Source organism: Dermacentor variabilis, chromosome 11 (assembly GCF_050947875.1).
Source record: "Dermacentor variabilis isolate Ectoservices chromosome 11, ASM5094787v1, whole genome shotgun sequence".
Lineage (NCBI taxonomy): Eukaryota > Metazoa > Arthropoda > Arachnida > Ixodida > Ixodidae > Dermacentor > Dermacentor variabilis.
The window spans coordinates 31,399,170-31,418,445 of NC_134578.1; the positions used below are offsets into that span (position 1 = coordinate 31,399,170).

At 47.4% G+C, this 19,276-nt stretch overlaps 1 protein-coding gene across 1 annotated transcript; it reads right to left on the bottom strand.

Moving 5' to 3' along the window:
* Nucleotides 1–4,726: 4,726 nt before the first annotated feature.
* Nucleotides 4,727–18,920, bottom strand: LOC142564125 (lipase member N-like). The gene is made up of 9 exons (XM_075674981.1): nucleotides 18,754–18,920; nucleotides 17,936–18,152; nucleotides 15,757–15,871; nucleotides 14,895–15,045; nucleotides 13,195–13,287; nucleotides 11,592–11,744; nucleotides 9,203–9,274; nucleotides 6,483–6,551; nucleotides 4,727–5,372 (listed from the first exon to the last, which is right to left on the bottom strand). The coding sequence occupies exons 1-9, from the start codon at nucleotides 18,862–18,864 to the stop codon at nucleotides 5,118–5,120; spliced, it is 1,236 nt and encodes a 411-aa protein (XP_075531096.1). The 5' UTR covers nucleotides 18,865–18,920; the 3' UTR covers nucleotides 4,727–5,117.
* Nucleotides 18,921–19,276: the final 356 nt, after the last annotated feature.

Genomic DNA, 19,276 nt, shown 5'->3' on the forward strand with positions numbered 1-19,276 from the left:
CTACCAGCCCATAAGCGCATGGCTATGAAGCTAAAGAAGGCATTTTTGTTCGTTCTCGTTGACAAAAATATTATGGCTGATTCCGTGGTAGCCATTCGAATGTACCGTCTTTACGACCATTCCGAATGCAGTGGCTCAATATGTACTCACGATTTTTTCGCCTTCTAGCTCCAGCTAGAAGGCGAAAGGTTACGGACGCACTAATCGGTTCCGAAGCAATCGAGCTTCACTTCACTCGGGTTTACTTAACGGATTTTAGTCCACACGTCTTCGAACTTCTGCCGCTTGATCTCGACTCGACACCTGGTCTTAATCTGACGTCGTGACATGCAGTAAAGGCTCCCATTCTGCCACGGGAACTGCCTTTTTCTAGAATTAGCGAACATATTACTCTGAAAGGGTTGTGGTTCTGTTCTTGTCTCCATGATAGATTTTATTGTCATCCCGAATCCCCGCTCTAGCTTCCCATCTTTACTGCAGTGCTGCAGTGCAGAGCGTAGGGAGCGGAAGTACATCAAAGCGCCGTATGTTTGTGAGGGAGAAGCTGCAGTAGCTTATCTCAAAGGCATGAGCTTGCTGTCTTGGGCAAACGTGCAAGGTCGCCCAGGAACATTGCATTGGTCATTCAAGCATCGTATTGGCTCAAATTAAAAGTTAAATAGCCACTCAATAATAGACGTACATCTACGTACATTATCGTAGTGTTTCTCGCTACAATGTGGGCGTTACAGAGCATTGGATGCTAATCAGATGTTCCAAGAATGGACTAAGCTGTACAACTTGTACTGCGGTACGTGCCTTCACGCGAGGTGCTGTGCTCTAATGCCTGCTTCCAAACCCTTTACAAGACTACGTGCTTTGACACTCACATGCTTGAAAGCGAATGCCGAATACTTGCTGGCTGCTAACGTTCCAGGCCGTGTCTTGGCCAACGCTCCGCGCCACGAGTTTCGGCAGGCCAGAAAAGAGGAGCTAAACTCTTGCCTCTTTAAATGCGTTGTTATTTCAAGTCAAGCAGGTTACGGTAACACCCAGCATGACACTTCAAGAGTGGCAGTGTTCTCCGGCTACCGCAAGATTTCTTATGCTGGGATACCAGAAAAGAAGTGGACACTTGCTGTGAAATCCTACCTGCCGCGGGCTGCCTGTGCTGGCGATCAGTGACGGGTCGGGACGCGTGCACTGGCCCAAGCTTTCGTTGCTGTAGCTCGGTGCACTAACGTTAATCCGCCCGGCCGAAAACTCAACCAAGCTGGAGACGCGTCGCTGGTCCGCCTTGCACCAGTGTTTCACGGGCAGCGACTCCGCAACGAGCAAGAAGCTCTGCGTGTATGACACGAACGCAGCCACGCAGGCGAAGGCTAGCACTACCCGCTGGAATCCACCGTGCCCGAAGATGAACAGGCTTTGCACCGGGGACTCGGTCAGGCTCGACGTCGGCTCGACGTCCCTGCCACGGCTGGGCGAAGTGAAACGCGAGGTCGGCGGTTCTTGCGATTCGAACATGGCTGTCTCTGCCGACAGTAGTGGCAGCGGTTTTGATTTTGTCGTGATTAGTGTGGTCATTGATGATGCTATTTCGCTAGGACTCGTCGCCATTGTCTCGGTGACGGATGCTCGCGGTTCAGCGGGCACTTCCGAAGCGATGTTTGCTAAAGACAGTGGTTTGTTTGGTTCCACCACAGTGGTCTGGGCCACTGATAGTGGCGACACTGCACGTTTCGTCGAGATGTTGGTGGTCGCAGTGGACAGCGGTTTATTTTGGTTCATGACGGTGGTCCTGGCCGCTGACGTGTGCGCAACTTTCATCGTGGGCGAGCTCTCCGACGGTGAAGATTCTCCAGGTTCGGCTATGCTCATTTCTGAAGCTAGTGACGGCGCCAGTCTCCCTGTCGGGAAGGCTGCTTCAATTGCTGGTTGCGAAATTTCTTTCGGTTTGACCGTAGTCGGACTGGTTGTCAGTGGTAGCGATTCCGTGGGTTTTTTCAGTTGGCTGTGAACAGGCGAGGTGGACGATTTTTCCGGCCTCGTTATTATGTTTTTGGCCGCTAACAGTGCAGTTCTCCTCGACTTCGGAAAGCTCATGTTGATCGCTGATGGTTGTGGTTCGAGGTAGACCAACGTATCAGTGGACGTCATGGGTACAGGATCATCTATTCGCCCCATGGTCGTAGCGGATGGTGATTTCTGTCGCGACTCTCCGGGTCTTGCAGGGATGCTCTTCGTCGATGACTTCTTGTGGTTCCTGACGGAGTGCTTGGGCATGTTTTTGGTAGCGCGACCAGCCACCAGGAAGGGATCAGCTTCTTCTTCTTCTTCTTCTTCCTCTTCGCTTGCTTTTCAACCCTGCACCTTCCGAGCTCTGAAGATTGCTGTGGTTGTTGTTGGGGCCTCGAACCATGGCTCATGGCAACTGGCCACTCCATAGATTCACACCTGGAATTTACCAGGGGTATAATATTAGGCTCGGCGTTCACCGACAATTTCTATTTTATTGCAAATAGCATTATTTGCATACTTCAGCTGCTTTGGGCCTACGTAGCTATCTATCTAGCTGTATATCTAACTAGCCTCTTTCGGCAACCTAGTGGCCGAAATTATATATATTTGGGGCCACTAGGAATGTGGTCCTGGTCATGATACCATTGTGGTCGTTCCGTCGTCGCAACCTAAACGCATGATCTTACTCTCCTCATGCCATCATCGTGACGATGACGGTATGACGAGTGTAAGATCACGACGAGAGTGAGAGCCTTCTACCCTGCACCCGGTGGCCCAAGGTGTCTAATAGCTTGGGCCACTAGGTATGGACTCATGGTCGTGATGCCGCTGTGGTCATTGCACCATCGTTATTGCGGCTTGATCATCCGTCTCTCGTTATACCGTCGTCGTCATACATCGTCATATATTCCTTGTCACATAGCCGTCGTGGTCGTTCAGTCATAGTCATTCCAGCTTTGTGATCTGGCTCTCGTAATGCCCTCCACTCCGACCTAGTGGTCCAAGTTGCCTAATTGCTTCGGCCACTAGGTAAGGGTTCATCATCGTGATGCCTTACTGGTCGTGGCATAGTCGTCATTCCGACTTTGTCATCCGACTGTCGTCATGGCACCGTCATCACGCTATCACTTCAGTAACGTTTAATCATTACCATCCCTTGCGTAATGCCTCACCATTGTCGCCATACCGCCTCGTCGTTCCATAGACATCAATCTTTCTTCGTCATTATTTCGAAATCATACTGTCATCATCTAAGCAATCACAGTCGCTATCATGCGCCCGCTGTCAGGTCGCCGTCGATCGTCGTCGTCAGATGCGTCGTGATGCGCCGCACAAGCTTCGCCACCGGAATCTAATCATGAAGCCGCCGTCACGCCAACCTGGTATTACAGGCTTTATAATGTATTCATCGTAAACCCTCGATCCCTCGTTCAGACTGGCCGCAGTGTTGTGGCGCCATCGTCGTCATTGAGCCATCGTACACAGACGTCGTCGTACATTCGTTGTCAGACCGTCGTCGTGATGCCAGTCGCAGTCATTGCATCGTCTTCATTGTAACTTCGACATCCGACTCTCGTCATGCCTACGTCGTCAGCCATGGCCTTCACAAACTGGTCGTCGTACTGGTCATCGTGTCATCGTCGTGACGCTGCCCTATCACCATCGTCATCACTTCAGTAGCGTTATCTCACTCTCGCCATCATAACACCTTTCTCGATCCATCGACGTCATTCCTTATTCACCATTCTATCTTAATCATACCGCCGTCATTCAATCATCATTATGCCGTCGTTGTCGTGTCATTGTCTTCAATGCGTTGTCGTTAGCCGGATGCTATCGTTCATCCGTTGTCACGCCATTGTCGCCATGGCACCATGGTCATCCCAGCTTCTTCACCTGACTGCCGTCATACCGGTGTCGTCACGTCATCATCGAAGTACGGCTCTCGTCATCTGATTGTCCTCATCCTATCGTCCTGCCGTTGTCGTTACATAATTATCACATCTTAAGAATCGACATCTTATTGTCGTCATGTCGCTGTAGTTGTACCACCTTTGCCGACCCATCGATATCGTTCCTCCATCGTTCCATCGTCACTGCGTCGACGTCATACAGTACTCGTTTTTCCGCCATGCTCACGGGTGACCTTCACAAGCGAACCCCGTAGCGAAGTGTCGCAATATCAGAGTATGCCCCATATAGCCGAAGGAACGAAAGTTTCAGAAATAGCACTACACGTGTTAAGTAAATGTCACTTCGGGAATGAGGTCTGTCTCTACATCGCTCGAATAATGTTCGCATTACTTTCGGCAGTCATGATGATAGGAGTTCAGCCGTAATAGTTTTTTTCCTTGCGAGACAACGCAAAATTGAATATTATAGGCATTGGTCCCACACTATCGAAACCGCGAGGCTGTTTAGTCAGCGTGGACTTACGCTCATAGTAAGTTCAGTGGAACCGAATATGCATGTGGGCTATCGTAAAGAATTATGCGATTTTGCAAGGATTCCCTCTCTTGAAATGAGCACTTAACAAATGATTCCTGGGCTTATTTCAGTCATCTTGCCAGCTTCACTCGCTGTCGCCACAGTCTGTCAAATCACTGTCGTCGCGACATCCTTACCGTATGATGAACACCGTGACATTATCATGGACGAGACCGGGGAACAAGACGTTCAAGAGAACTCCGTTCGTCCAAATTCTACCGAATTACTCACACAGTCCTCAACTCTATCAATATTTTATTCGGCAAATTCGCAGCGGCAGATATGTGACCCCAGACTTAGAACAGGCTACCAATTTATCATCCGTCACAATGTTTTCATTCTTAGATTGATATCTCAAGTGTTACGTAATATGACATTTTAGTTCCCTCTGATATTCAAATACCATCTGGATATATACGTTTCTGTTGTAGTATCTGGTACAACAGTGTCTAGAATAGTGCCTTCTAAACTGAAGGTTAACGGTCTGCAAAAAGAAATACCCTGTTCCTGTATACCACTATGCACAAAGCACCAAGCATCTTGTTATTTTTATATGCTTATCACAAACCATAGCGCACTCTCAAAGGTGGTATAGGGAAGCTGAGGTTCCGCTTTCAAGGCAGCAGTTTTCACGACCTCCGTGTCGCATGCTGTCGGATGATGTCGATGGCGATATTGTGCAAGAATTCGTTGGCATTGTATCCCAAGGCGAAGTCCACGTGCCCAAACTTTTTCTCGGGGACCACGCGGTGGAGAATTACGCTCGATCCGAGCCTCGTCACCAAGTTCGCCACGTCGCGAGCATCGGCCACAAAGTCTCCTTCCGATGAGAATACAGCAATGGGGGTGGTGATAAGTTCCAGGGGGTAAGCCGGGGGCGCCCTCTGCGAACGTCAACGCAAGACACACATGACTGCACTGAACCCAGCCATCTTGTTGTTGCTACCTAATAAATACATGGCTCATACCCACTATATAGCCGAAGGGTTGAAAAGTGAGTTCGTTGGCACATGTTGAAATTTTTTCGGAGGAGCGCTAAATGACTGGACAAGATCAGAGTCACATGGCTGACGCCCGAGTTGCTAGATGCGGTGGCCATCTGGGGTCGCAGTGAACGAATTGTAGCAGTTTGCGCATCGTCTTTCAGTATATATGGTCCTCCAAATAAAGATTAGTTGATAGTCTGCGTCCTTGCATTGTCTTTCTTTGTCCCGTCGTTTAGCGCTCCTTCGAATAAGTTCCACTATGGAGAACTGGTCAATAACTGGATCGTTTATTTCATGTGAGAATTGGATAAACTTTCGGGACGGATATTCACGGCTCGTTAGCTTCAAGCGTCCGACATGACATAGTTTGGGATGAAAAAGCGCGCAATTAAAAACATTGAAGGTGCAACAGGCTGCCATAATAAAAAAAAATATCTGGTGTAAGAAACCGAAACATACAAGGACATTTCCTGCGTCCACCCGAAATACCCACAAAGCTACAAATAAACGAAGGTATATCTGGGGCCGGTGACGGGAAAATAGTACCTTGCCTAGCTTAATTACGTTCCAATCTCCGACGCACGCTGTCGTAGGATGTGAGACAGCTAGTTGAAATGCACTTATTACAGTTAGAGAGCCACTGCGATAAAAAGAATCGAGATAATGTTCTATGAACTGTACAATTTCCTGCTGATCATTTCAACTAACTATTGCGTTTTCTGTCTTTATTATAACGTTATTAAATGCCGAACATTTAGTTTTGACGGTGTTCCCAGCAATGTAAAAATAGTTCCCTCGATTGCGCTAATTCGATACCGCGCATGATCCTACCTCTTCAAGCACATTTCATTTTGATACTCCAGGCTGCATAGTTGAGTCACGAAAGAAAAGATAGCATTTTTGACAGCGCCTACAATATGAAAACACTTGCGGACGGCACATGTAATGTTTATAAAAACGCGCGCTCTTTACATAAAAAAAGGCTCGAACTGATTCTGCGTGCCTTACCTGGCCATAACGCCGGCGATTTTCCGTTACACCATGGTCGTACATGACGAAGTTTTTCGCCCTGTACATCTGAAAGAGACATTCGCATGAGTGACTGAGTCTTCAGAGCATGCTGAAACCGTAGGAAACGTGTAAGCTGGTTGGGGATCAGGCTCATGCCTGATCTTGAACCTGAAAACTTGAATTCTTCATTGACGACTTACTCGTACTTCGCCTAAAATTATAAAGCGAGCAGTTACTTTGCGGGCCACGATTTTGCCATTTGCTTCTTGTTGTGGATAACATCGAGCCTTTGAATTAAAGGTACATACAACTCACAGTGATGATACCATTGTCACTTAGAACGAGTCTACCAATAATGTACGCTTTGAGTAATTCAGTACTGTGTGATCTGAAAGCACCTTGGTGTGGTGCTACAAACGCTGAGTATCGAGGGCGACGAGTTAGCTTCGTCTCCCGAGTTTAATAAATGTGGGCCAAAAGCTATGTTTGCAAACGATTTGACACTCCGCCCCTTAAGTCCCTGCGGCAGAGAGATTAAACCCGCAACCCTCTGTTCAGCAACAAAATGTCGTAGCCATGGAGCCACCATGGCGAGTGCAGACATCTTGAAATCGCTTAGCCCTTGCAAACCATCAACGGCTACCACCACCTGAAAGGTACACCCTAGCACGATACTTCGAAGAATTGCCTCTTGTTAGATTCGATTGCTCAGGAAAGCCAATAAACGTTATGCATGATTCTTACAAATAATCCAGATGCGTTATAATATACATTCGCAGCGCCTGCATACCCTAGCACGTTTTCCTCCGTTTTATCGCAGGTGCGTCGTACGGTGACACGCACGGCTTGGCACATGAGCCCTTTGCTTGAGGTCACGTGATACGCTGCGGATGCAAGAGCGACCATGCCAGAGCCTATAAGCCTGGTTCCTTTTGGCGCATTTCCCTCGCGAGCGTCCAGTGTTAAAGGTCACGTGATGTGCTTAGTTTCGGAATCGCGGCACACATGAAATGGTGAAGTGAGCGGCAGCACGCAAGGGTCGCTTGAGAACGTGCGGGCGCAGCCTGTTGCCTGCGCTCGTCATCACACAAGAGTGGTCACTACGAGTGATCGGGTCATCAAGTGTAATCTGTTTGTGCCTTTCGGCGCTTCACAAAACCCGTGTTTCCCTAGTAGAGAATGTTCATGGCAGTTTACACTGAGCACAAATTTAGACGCCTGGCAAAGTGTAATATTCTAATTCTTCGCTATTGCTGTCAGTTCGGGTGGAACTACGATTTTGTATTCGTTCAATGTTAAATAGACTTTACGCGAGCGCGTCTGTAATACATCATAGGCGGTAGCTCAAATCCCGTAGTTGCCCTATTCCAAATATACTTTTTTTTCTGTTGACGATTCCATAATGTATAGCTTCCCATATTGCCTTACTTAACTGTTGCTGTGTACAGTTCAAGCATTTCGTATGCTGCTGTTTGTCCTTTCTTCCATGAACGATAGCAAAGAAACTGCACGAAAATATTGATCAACATGACAAAGCACCACACCGAAGAAGTTGTGACGGAACTCCTCCTTTATATTGTTCTTGATGATATAAGTATAAACAATGTCCCGTTGACCGAGTCGGTTAGGAGATATCGCTACTTTTAGCGCACATGAACATATGTTATGCCTATTCTCTTTCTTGTCTCCTCCTCCGCACTGGAAAACTCACCAATGATAACGACCTCACAAAATCGTTTGGTAGGATTCCCGAGGTAAAGACCCAGAATTTATTTGAAGCGGTTAGCTAAAGGCAAAAAAAAAAGTGTTTCCTCTATTGCAATATGTTTTAACGAGGACTATCAAAATCGTGATTTGGGGAGTGTTAAACCAGCTATGGTGAATGGTGTTTGCTGTTGTGACTATAGTGTTTTGCAGCTTCGAACAGGTCGCGAATTCTATCACCGGTGATGTAGGCGGCATTCCGCTACGGGTAGAATGCACAGATGTCGCATTGTTATGTGGGCCATAGTACCTTAATTGGTAAAGATGAATTCATAGCCTTCCACGGCATACATCAAAGTCCGTTATTATAGCACATGCGAAGTTTTCCTTCTGGCAAGCGTAAAATGACCAGCCTTTGCACCCTAGGACTCGTGGTTGGTGGCGCTAGCACTTCTAGCCGCACAGTATAGAGATATTTGCACCCTTGAACGTGCTAGTTTGGTCCATGCCTAAAACCTGTACTATTAAGGCTGTAAATACTCTTTACTGGACGGCACAGTGAGATTTGTTTACACCTTTGACGAGAGGAGTCGAATTTGAAAAACTGCATAATTCTCGCCACGTGGTGCGCACCTAAGTATCTGACACGAGAGTTTGACCGCGGCTGCTAGTGAAGTTGGTTTCACGCAGTTTCGTGCATGTATTGCAGCTATTGTCTCGTATACTCGCCGAAAAAAGTCTCTAACAAAGAAAATTTCACTTGTGCCTATCTAGAGTTCGATCTTACCCATTCAACGTAACAATGGTAGCCATGGGACATGCCTTTTCTTTCTTTCTTTTTTGTACTGCGCCCGCATGCAATGCATTGGCAAAGCTTCAGCCGCCACTTGCAGTTAGAGCGCCATAAAAATGAAATTCGCGCGGCAGTTTATTACCGCCCGTTCACAGCTCCACAGAGACTCCCAGAAGCACGTCGTGCGTCGGAAACCACTGTGGAAGGCCAAGCAGCTTACCTGGTGGTAGTGGCGCATGTTTTGTACAGTCGTACCCTTAGGGTAATGCCCCACGTACATTGGCATCCGCGTCTGAAATGGCAAGCCGTTGAACAAGTTTACGTTGAGGAGTTGCGAAGAAAAAAGTCCCCAATACAAATAAAATATCTGCTTGATGTTTTCAAGCAAGAGGAGATCAATGAAAGCTATCGGTAAACGTCTGTGCGGTGCCTTATACGCTAACAGGATACACATCCTTCTTTACAACACTGTGATATGTAAGCAATAGATGTAATAACAAACGTTGTCGTATTGCGCTTTAGCAAAAATACAACGTACCATGACGACGTGAATCGCAAACAGAATTATACTTGTATTAGCGAGTCATAACGTACTGCGAGCATATAGCTGCAATAAAAAACTGCTGGCTCTCCCGTAATCGAGAGTAGATGTAAGCATGAAATGGCAACCGGCAAAGCAGAATTTTAGCTTCGGAGCTGTTTAAGCCTTCGTTCTGCCGGGGAGCGTTACCAGAAAGCTCAGCCAAAGTCTGCGCCACCTCGCGTTGCCTATCAACCACGTGCGAGAGCACTGAGCCACGTAACCTCATCGCACCTCTCAGGCGTAGGGCGGAGTCGTGACGCCACAGGCGAGTAGACGCTCGGGCTGGCGCGGCGGCACACCTCTCAACTTCCAACACGGAGGGGGGGCGGGGCGAACGGCCGAATCCAGCACGAATATCTGGACATAAAGTTTCGGCACGGCTTTCCTGGCAGTGACCTACAAAGACGATCGGCGCGCGGCTCAGCGGGACTACCGATCGACGAAGGAGAGCCGATCCTGCCCATCGCGCCGAGGCTGCCGCCGACAAACGCCGTCGTCGAGGGTCCCGAGTTTCGGGTCAGAGTCAATGAACGCTGCCGACTGAATGCTCGGCGCCTCCGGGAATCGGTTCCGGGCCTGCGCGTCGCCGAGAACTTCCAACGCCAAGCCCGCAAATCCCATGGGAGGTGTGAACGGCCGCATCCAGCGCGAGTTCCTCGGCATAGAGTTCGCGCACAGCTGCTGCGTCTGTGACCGGCTCTGGTTCGACGTGAATCTCTCGACGGAGAGCTCGGCGCTAAACTTCGAACCGAAGAGCCCGGCCTTGCAAGTGCTTCTCGAAGCCTTCCCCGACGCCACCGACGACGACGACGGTCGTATGTCGAGGACCGGATCGACGATAGTGATGACGGGTAGTGAAGCACGGTCGTTTAGCGCCGGACGCTTAGCTACGCGACACCATAACCGCTAAGCCACCGTGGCGGGTAGAAGCGCCTCGCAGCGTGGCGCCATCTCTCGAGGCAAGTCAAGACCCGCGCCACGGGATTCACCGACCGCTGGCGTTCGGCGCTCAGCGCCAAGAAGTGACAAGTGTATCGTGCACTGTATCCGCCTTTTGAACGTCGCTATTGGAAGTGGCAAATAATACCCCAGCGAACTAGACGTTACAGCTTGAGTGATATTGTCAACAAACATGAGGAGAAATTCGGAAGCAATCTTTTTGAAACCTGTTTGGGCAGTAACTAGCATTCAGTGGGGTCCTGTACAAAGGGTTCGGAGGACAGAAACCGTATTTCGTTCAATTTCGACTGATTTCTCGGATGATCTCGTTTTGTTCTCGTAACGATGCCCGAATAACGGCTCTGGCTTTTGGCTCAACGTCACTTGAAGGTCGCTGATAGCGGTAACTAAGGGCATTTCATGCTTAAAATTAAAGCAATAATTTCGCAGACAGGACCCTACGTTACCTTGTCCGAACTTGTTCAGTCACCGCGGTAGCCGCAATGAAAAAAAAAAGCTAACTCGATTTCCTGCTTACACCGCCTCTCCCGCGTCTCTTTTCAGTCTCAGCGACAGGCAAAACAGACGTAAGTTAGCCAAAACTGAGACGGATTGATCACGCCAGGCTGCTCGCATCTGATTTACTGTGGACTCGCAGAGAGTGCCAATCCCTACCTTAGCGCTCTGCTAAATGTTCTCAGCGTCCTTCTCTTTTTCGGGTAAATGCGAATTCCGAAAAAAAAACCGTTCAAAGTACTCTTCATTCGCGGAAAACGCGGAACTGTAATTGTAAATATTGTGCTTTCGCAGCGAAGGTCCACGAGGTGACCAAAGCACCTTGCCGCCTGGTGACTCCGACACACACGGCCTTATTCTTCACTCTATAAATATTTTGACTCTACGCACTATTACGGTACATGATAACGCTATGTTAAATGGTTAACATTCTCTGGATACCTACCACGGTCCTGCAGAAAGCTGCGCATGCACAGAAACCATAGCGTGCCAAGTATGAAGTCGTGTTTTATGCATCACGCAAAGCTAACGCTCTCGTTTGTCATCGCGAGTGGTGAGTTTCGCTGCTTACCTTATTGAGCTGGAGTGGACTGCTTAAGAGCGTCACGGTGACCGCAGCAGAGCACACGCGACCAATGGCGGCTTGACAAAGTTGCGAGAGAACCCGCTTCACGCCATTACTCACTCCAACGTAAGCTCCTTTGCCCAAGGGGTCCAGGGCCAACTGCGCAAAAGAGCAACCGGTTGTGGGATTAATCTTTTCAGTTTCAGTTTATTCCTTTCATAAGCGGATACATGCTTACATAAGTATAGAGAAGGAGGTCCCCAGGGCGTGTAGTTGAAAGGGAACCTCCTGTCAGAAGATGTATACATTCGTGCAAGCATACAGCGCAAAACAACAATGTAGTGGTCACTAAGTGGAAGACTATGCAAAGTAAATGTAGTACAAACTGCAAATAATACAAATTCAATAACTGGTCGTAGACTTAGAACAGTGGTTAAGGCATTCGCAACAGAACAAACCAAAATTGTTTATAAAGGCTACAAATGAAAAAACTAGAAAAAAAGGAAAAACGAAAAAGAAATGAGCAGGGGGGAAGTTAATTGCAGTAAAACAGGTTGTGCGGCTAGCTGGAGCATAGCTTTCAATAGATGAAACGCCAATAGTGACAGCACACAGGAAGGAACACAGCGCCTTGTCCTGTCTGTGTTCCTTCCTGTGTGCCGTCACTATTGGCGCTGCATCTAATGAAAGCGAAGTGAATAGCTTGGATATGTGGATAATTTTGGCTATCTAGTATAAATGTGAATAATGTTTTCTTGAAGAGACCTAAAGAAGAAGAGCGCTTGACATCTAGTGGGAGGGTCTTCCAAGTAGATCATGCTGCCAGATAAGCGTGCCAGTCCTTATCCGAATCCGACACACAACTGTTGTCTGTTACTGATCATCTTAATGTACTGCTCACGTGGGAACGCCTGCCTTCGTGTCGGTGTCACAGTCCTGGGATGCACGGCAAGAAAGAATAATATATGACTGCATTGAATTGCGAGTTCCACAGATAACATTGATTGATTGATTGATTGATTGATTGATTGATTGATTGATTGATTGATTGATTGATTGATTGATTGATTGTAAATTCTCGCAACTCACATAAACATGTCCTCTTTCCACAACAAATTGATTAAATTCACCGATGTGGTTCTCGGTCCGTACTACGAGCTGGTTAAAATGAATGAATGAATGAATGAATGAATGAATTATTTGTCATGGTGGCTCACTCTGAAGGTGCTGGACGGAGTGTAAAAAGAGAACAAAAGGTGTAGCATAACTGGGAAGGGAAGAGGGGGAAAGAGGAGGCAAGGTCGACCCCATCCAAGGGGTTCCAAATCATTCGTAGGATTCCCTACTCCTCCGAGAATTCGTAGTAAGCCCTGCACACCCGCCCCCCGCCCCCTCCCCGCCAAAGAAAATGTCATTTCCCTCATTCATTCCATCCTCAGGCTCAGGCCGCGGAAAAAGATGAAGTCTACGATAATGATAATTACATGTAGTGAAAGGGATGAAGAATATAAGGGCCGCATATAGAAATTAGCATTGTTGCGGGGTATAGGTGACGCTCCATGACGCCGCATGCCTAATAAACAACTCGTTTGCTCGAAAGGCCACTCACAAGCACAGGTGGAAGGAGAGGCACCGCCACAGACAATGGTGGACCCGCATGTGTGATGTTCGCCACGGGACCGTATGCGATCACAAGGTCGACCTGCGCGAAAAACAAAAAATGCCCCCCATTCGCAGAGCATACTTAGTACACAATTTCTTGATCGGCGAAAACGAACACAATCTTGAGGGTCAAATAAAAAAAAAATACTAACGTTCTCGCTCAGACTGCCGACGATCAGCGGAAGCTTCTCGGTAGTTGAGCCGAGGCAAACTAAGCCATTAATGAACATGCGATAATTCCTTTACAGAGAAGCTGTGTATGCCGGGGATGCTGCGATTCCTTCGTGGCGTAACATCGGCAGAAAACTACCATCCTCTATGCTCATACCCCCAAATTCAATGGTTCATACACCCATAAGGCAAAGGCTACAAGCGCTCAGCGGAGTGAGGCGAGCAATGCATAATTTCTTTGGAATCGCGCATACAACACAGAGAACAGCATACGTTTCAATAAAGGACAAGCTCAAAACAAGCATCCGAACCACATACTTGATGATAAAGCGCTTCTGCGCCTACATGCAATGCGAAGCACGTAGCGCACCCTGCATACGTCTCCCGGTCAAGATTACTGCTGCGACGGTAGACAGACTATAGCATACGAGGCAGGGGGCGACGTGACTACACTTTCGCAAGTAAAAGAAAAACCCGCCTAGCAACTGATTTGTGTTGTGACGGTGATGCGGGAAGGCCACATATAGTTAGGTCTCCTGAAAAGTAGCGCGCTTACGAGGCTTGGCGAATTTCTCTTCTCTCTGGTTCACTCTTTGTAGGTGGACGAAGCAGCGGCGCAAGCCAAGTCGCAAGCCGTCGAAACGTCTTAGGTGGATAATCAGGTGAATTACATGTGAATATTGCCACGTGAATAACCTCAACCTACGTCGCATTGGGCTCCCGTACTGGTTGCTTACAGCTTCGTTGTCCAACCACTTTTTCAGCGCGAATTGGAGACCATTTTTTTTTCTCAAGGTGTCACGAGTTCTAATGCCACAAAAATGTGGAAGAAACAGTGCCGAAAGAAAACCTCCACTCCTCCCGAATTTCACTCACAAAGTCCTTCAGTTATCGGAAGACAAAACTTTCGTCCTTGAACTAGCTTCTAAAACATTTATCAGAACAGTATTAATATTAAGGTTAAAATGTTTTTCTTTTAATTCCCTATTTCTTATTGCGTGATATGTGTGCTGTCTATAAGTCACTATACTAATCATGTAGACACAAACGTTCGTTGTTCATAAAGTGTCGGACAGTTTGTAGATGTTACAAGTAAAACGAAGGCTCACAACCTCTATCTTCTATATATATATATATATATATATATATATATATATATCTTTAGCTTTCAGAGTGTAACCTCTTTTCCATTTTCACCTTCATAGGTCAGAACTCATTAGTGAATCCGTCAGTCTTCCAAATTAGTTACCGTACCCCTTCGGAGACAGCAAACACTCAGGAAGGCAGAGCAAACATGGCGCAGTGGTTACTCTTGAGTAAAACGGAACAGGAGTTGTTGAATTATTGGTCCTACAATCCTGTCACGGGAAGCTAACCACCTACTTAGGCGTGGCTATTAAACTGGTATTCTTGAGAAGACTTCATGCGAAATAGGCGCTAAAGCATGTCGTCTGTATATCTGCGACAGCCGGTCACCTTTTCGTTGTACTCAGGGCGCGTGGACAGGAAGACCAGGGTTATGGCCACACCTTGGGACAGTGCCATTATCGTGAGCTTGGGAGCGCCGGTGGCCTTGAGAACGTGGTCCACGCACGCCGCCACATCGTAGCGCCCGATCTCGTCGAAGCTGCAATCGCGGGGAAACATTTACCGCTGTTATCGAAACGTCCGACGGAAACAGCACCCGCAAGGAACACTGTGGTTGCGCTTAATGGTGCGAAACAGGATGTCGAGAAACGCTAATCACGTCCACGCCTATATCACGCGCGAGCGCTATTTTTCTCGTATTTCTTTCTTAGTTTCTTTCACTCAACCATCGAGAATGCTTACTGTACTCTTCTTGACAAATAAATTTTCAGCAGTGTATGATGATTTCTAGAACTGGCACAGCATTACAGTGACCACGGCTGTTCCCAAGCAAGGTTGAACAATCACTTAAACGTTGTGTAAATGTGCGTTTGCCTTTGCCATTTCCGGCACCTGCGACCATCGTATGGTAGCCATTTAAGTGGAAGGCTGGAGCTGGAGACTTAGCTCGAACAGCTTTCTGCTGGCCATTTCACCTTTTCACGTTAGCCGTAGTCCAACACCGCACTGCCTTCAAACTCATGCGAGACAAATGAAACATCTAATTCTTGGTGCTATGACTCTATCAGGGAAGTATTAGCCCAGACAACATTTTAATTGCACTGTTTTCAAGAGTTACTCATTTCCATGCTAGAACACCATGCTTCCGTTTCTTAACCCTGACAGAACCAGCATGGAAAGCGTATACTTGACAAGTGTCACTTCGAGGTCTTCACACCTGTTTACGTGCGTGATTGGTATAATGCCTTACCTCCAACGCCAGTACTTGCGGTCACCCTGAGAGAGCGACGTGTGGTTAGAGTACGGCTTAGCTTCCCTCGAATTCATGCACCACACGTCGAAGCCCCTGTCCGCTAGCAGGAAACCTGTGGAAAACAAAAAGTAGGGAATGGTTACGTTTTCTGTTGTGCTATGTTTTGTGAAGTTAACGAAGACGTTAGTGCCATTAGTGGTGGCGAAAAGACCAACAGACCAAGTCAGATCAAAGTCGGAATAGAAACACAAAGTACATGAAACCACTTACAAACGCCCAAGGGCACAAACATTTGCGAAGTACCGCAAACGGTAAAAGAAGGCTTAGAGGAAAGTACAAGGAGAGACATACAGACCTAGGCATAATTAGGCCATATACAGAGCACAGTACAAGAACACACAAAAAAACTTCACAGTTCCCCAAAGGAGACGGATGATACTCAGACCCATAAGTACATAAGACATAACTCCTCTTCTAGGACATTCAAGAAATACCGACAAGTGTAACAACAGGGCTCTAGTCTTGATAACTACACTTCGCACAACAAAAGAAAGACCAGCTTATGCCTAGAAGCAGCTGCAATTTTGACGTCTTTTTCGTGCTCCGTCGAAAGACATCGGTTCGTCTGATTCTGCGCTGCGTGTTAAAGACGTCGGCAGTTTAATTCGCAATGAACCAAGGGTCATTAGCGCAAGAGGATGCGGCGTCGTACTGATCAAAACTGAATTTTAATATCGCGATGGCATAGTGAATGTGGACGCTTGCTCGAAAATACGCGACAAGTAATACTTACTCAGAAATCGCGACATTGAGGCCGCGTCTTCACATATTGTACATTGAGTTCTATACCTTCGGGCTACCAGCAGAAATGGAGATCGCAAGAAGAAAAATGCACCCGCATCTGCCCAGGATGAATTACAGGCAGACATAAAAAATTGTAGAATTTGTGGCATTGTTATGATTTTTATCCCTAGAAGTTATCATTTGCAGTCGCTTACGCGTTGTCCTACTTGGAAGACATGACTAGACGCCGCCCCAGCTCGTAATAAATATGACGGTAGATACGTTAGCTCAAGTATTACCGCTGCTTTCACCCTAGCTCTTCAAGATGCGACATTCGCCAAATGTTTCGTAATTTTAAAAGCTGCTGAGTTATCATAATGGGGACAGTGAGGTTATTAGCTTAGGTATAGATGGCAGGTCTCGGTGTACAGATGTATAGCGAGTTTCAATGTCACACTGCAGCAGTACGTGCGAACTCTTGCACGTAATGTCATACCTGATGTCCGATGTTTGTGAATCAGAATCGAAAACGTGTCGTTCTGTTTTGCGCCTCCGCCACTCCCCGCCACGCATTGCGACATTAATCGACCAAGAGACGAGGTTCTTAGAAATAACGCACTCCAATGACGCAACTTGTGTCGTCAAACCGCTATGTTAGGGCGCTTGGTGAACCCAAACTTCGTAGCAGAAAGAGAATGAGTGACTGTGGGGAGGGGGGGAGGGGGTGCAGTGACGAGGTGCTATTAACAAATCATCAGCAGAACCTCTCTCGTAGTTCCTTCTCAGACTACCTCGTTCTACTGTGGGCTGCTTTAATCCCCATTCAATGCCCAACAGTTTGAATTTTTGCTTTCGAGCAACGACTTTAGGGTTAGTAGAGAGCGTTGGATGACTGTAGCTCATGGGGCCCTGGACTGTGATCTCCACCCACGACCGAGGCCTCCTGGCAGGTAGCGCCCAGTGGCTAGTATGTTCATAAATTATGTTTTTTTTTCTCCCGTGATAGTCTCCACATCTATCAGAAAATTATTTGTTTACGGTGCATGGAACAACGAAGGGAACGTGGATCACGCTTTTTTGCAATAGCTTGCATTGGCCACAGCGATTAAACGACCTGTCTTTCGCGTTGGCGGGCTCTTCTTGCTCTGGTAGCGTTTGTATTAGCAAAGTAAACATAATATGTTACTGTAATTTACCACTGCGTTTCAGCAAATTGACGTCTGCGTTTCTCAGCTCGAAGACGGGCCCTCTGCACAGTTTTGACACTGATTCTTGGTATACGCAAGCGTGTGGCATTATACTTCTATTGCAGACTCACTTCTTCCTAATCTCTGCATTGAGACACACATCCTACATTTGTTTGAACGATCAAACACATTATTTCTGCACTTGCCAGGGCTTTGCGAAGGGTAATTCAGGAACCACATGTCCGAAGCGCTCGTGAAGGCGGGTACCAAAAGGACCGGGTAGCGAGGCGTCCTCTGGTCGCCTGCTGTGGAAGGACTACCCTCGCGACCGTGATGGACGTGGTCCACCTCGAGCACGTACCCGTCATCCGTGGTCGCATAGCTGAGCTCACAGGGGTAGCCGTGGTACTTGATGAGCTCGCACTGCGTACAGGCATTTGCCTCGTCACGGACGAGACGGCTGACGACTCGGTGCTTTCTTCATGTCCTTGAAACTGAACTGTGATGAACATTTCTTTTCCCGAACAAGGCACTGCCTTTGGAAGTATGCCGAGTGAGCTATAAACATTCGAAAGCGATAGCCTAGCGTGTTTCTCTTAAGGTGCCAATAGAAATATCATTTTGAGTCCGCATATAACTCTGTTGCAGAAAATTGAAAGCTACTGCAGTAAACTACATTAAGGTGCAAATAGAATACACTGAACCGTTTCTTCACATATTACATGTCACCCTTACCGCGAACACGCCATCACATTTTAAAACGGAGTCAGTGGGTCTAAAAAGGTTACTTCTGGCTTTCTTAAACATTCCGAAACCAACAAATAAACGCTCAACTAAAAACATTTAAATCCGCCATTCCAAGACGTCGAGGAGGTCAGTTTGCCCCTGCGTGAATTCATTAGTGCATGCTCGACAAATCTAGCAGGCAGTGTTCAACAGCTGAAATTTCTAGCGTTGCTCGTGCTCCATTTGCCCTTCGAAATAAATTATTTCTTAGAGTGATCAAGACGAACGCTTAGCTTACGGGAGTCAGGTGGGCTTGCAGTGTCAGTTCATCTTCTGCTTTTCCAAGAGTACTTGCAGTCAGTGTGAAAAAGATAAGCAAACGGCCGGCGACTGGGTTGAAGGTACCCATCTCCGCTGCCTACAGCTCGCGCGACGAGGTACCGGAGAGTGGCGCCCACAGGCACTGCCGTGTCGCTTTTCTAGACGCACGTTGTGGCGGTTCCTATCATCCGACCCTCCATTATCGGCCATCCGGTCGCCTTTTTTAATGTATTATTGAAACTTGACAGCGATATAAACACCCGTTCTACAGGAAGAAGGCTAGATGGCGACGGGAGCGAATCGTTCGCATTTCGCTGAACCTTCAAGCACAAAAAGACAATAGTGTTCTATACGTGTGGTCTGGACTGTCCGTTGTGTCTGTGACTACCTCAAAACAATAGCCCCCGTTCTTAATCAGTGAGCATCGAATGCAACAAAAATAAGTGTTGGTTGTGGTCGCATTGTCTAAGTAAAACTGCATTCCCTGAAATCTCCCACCA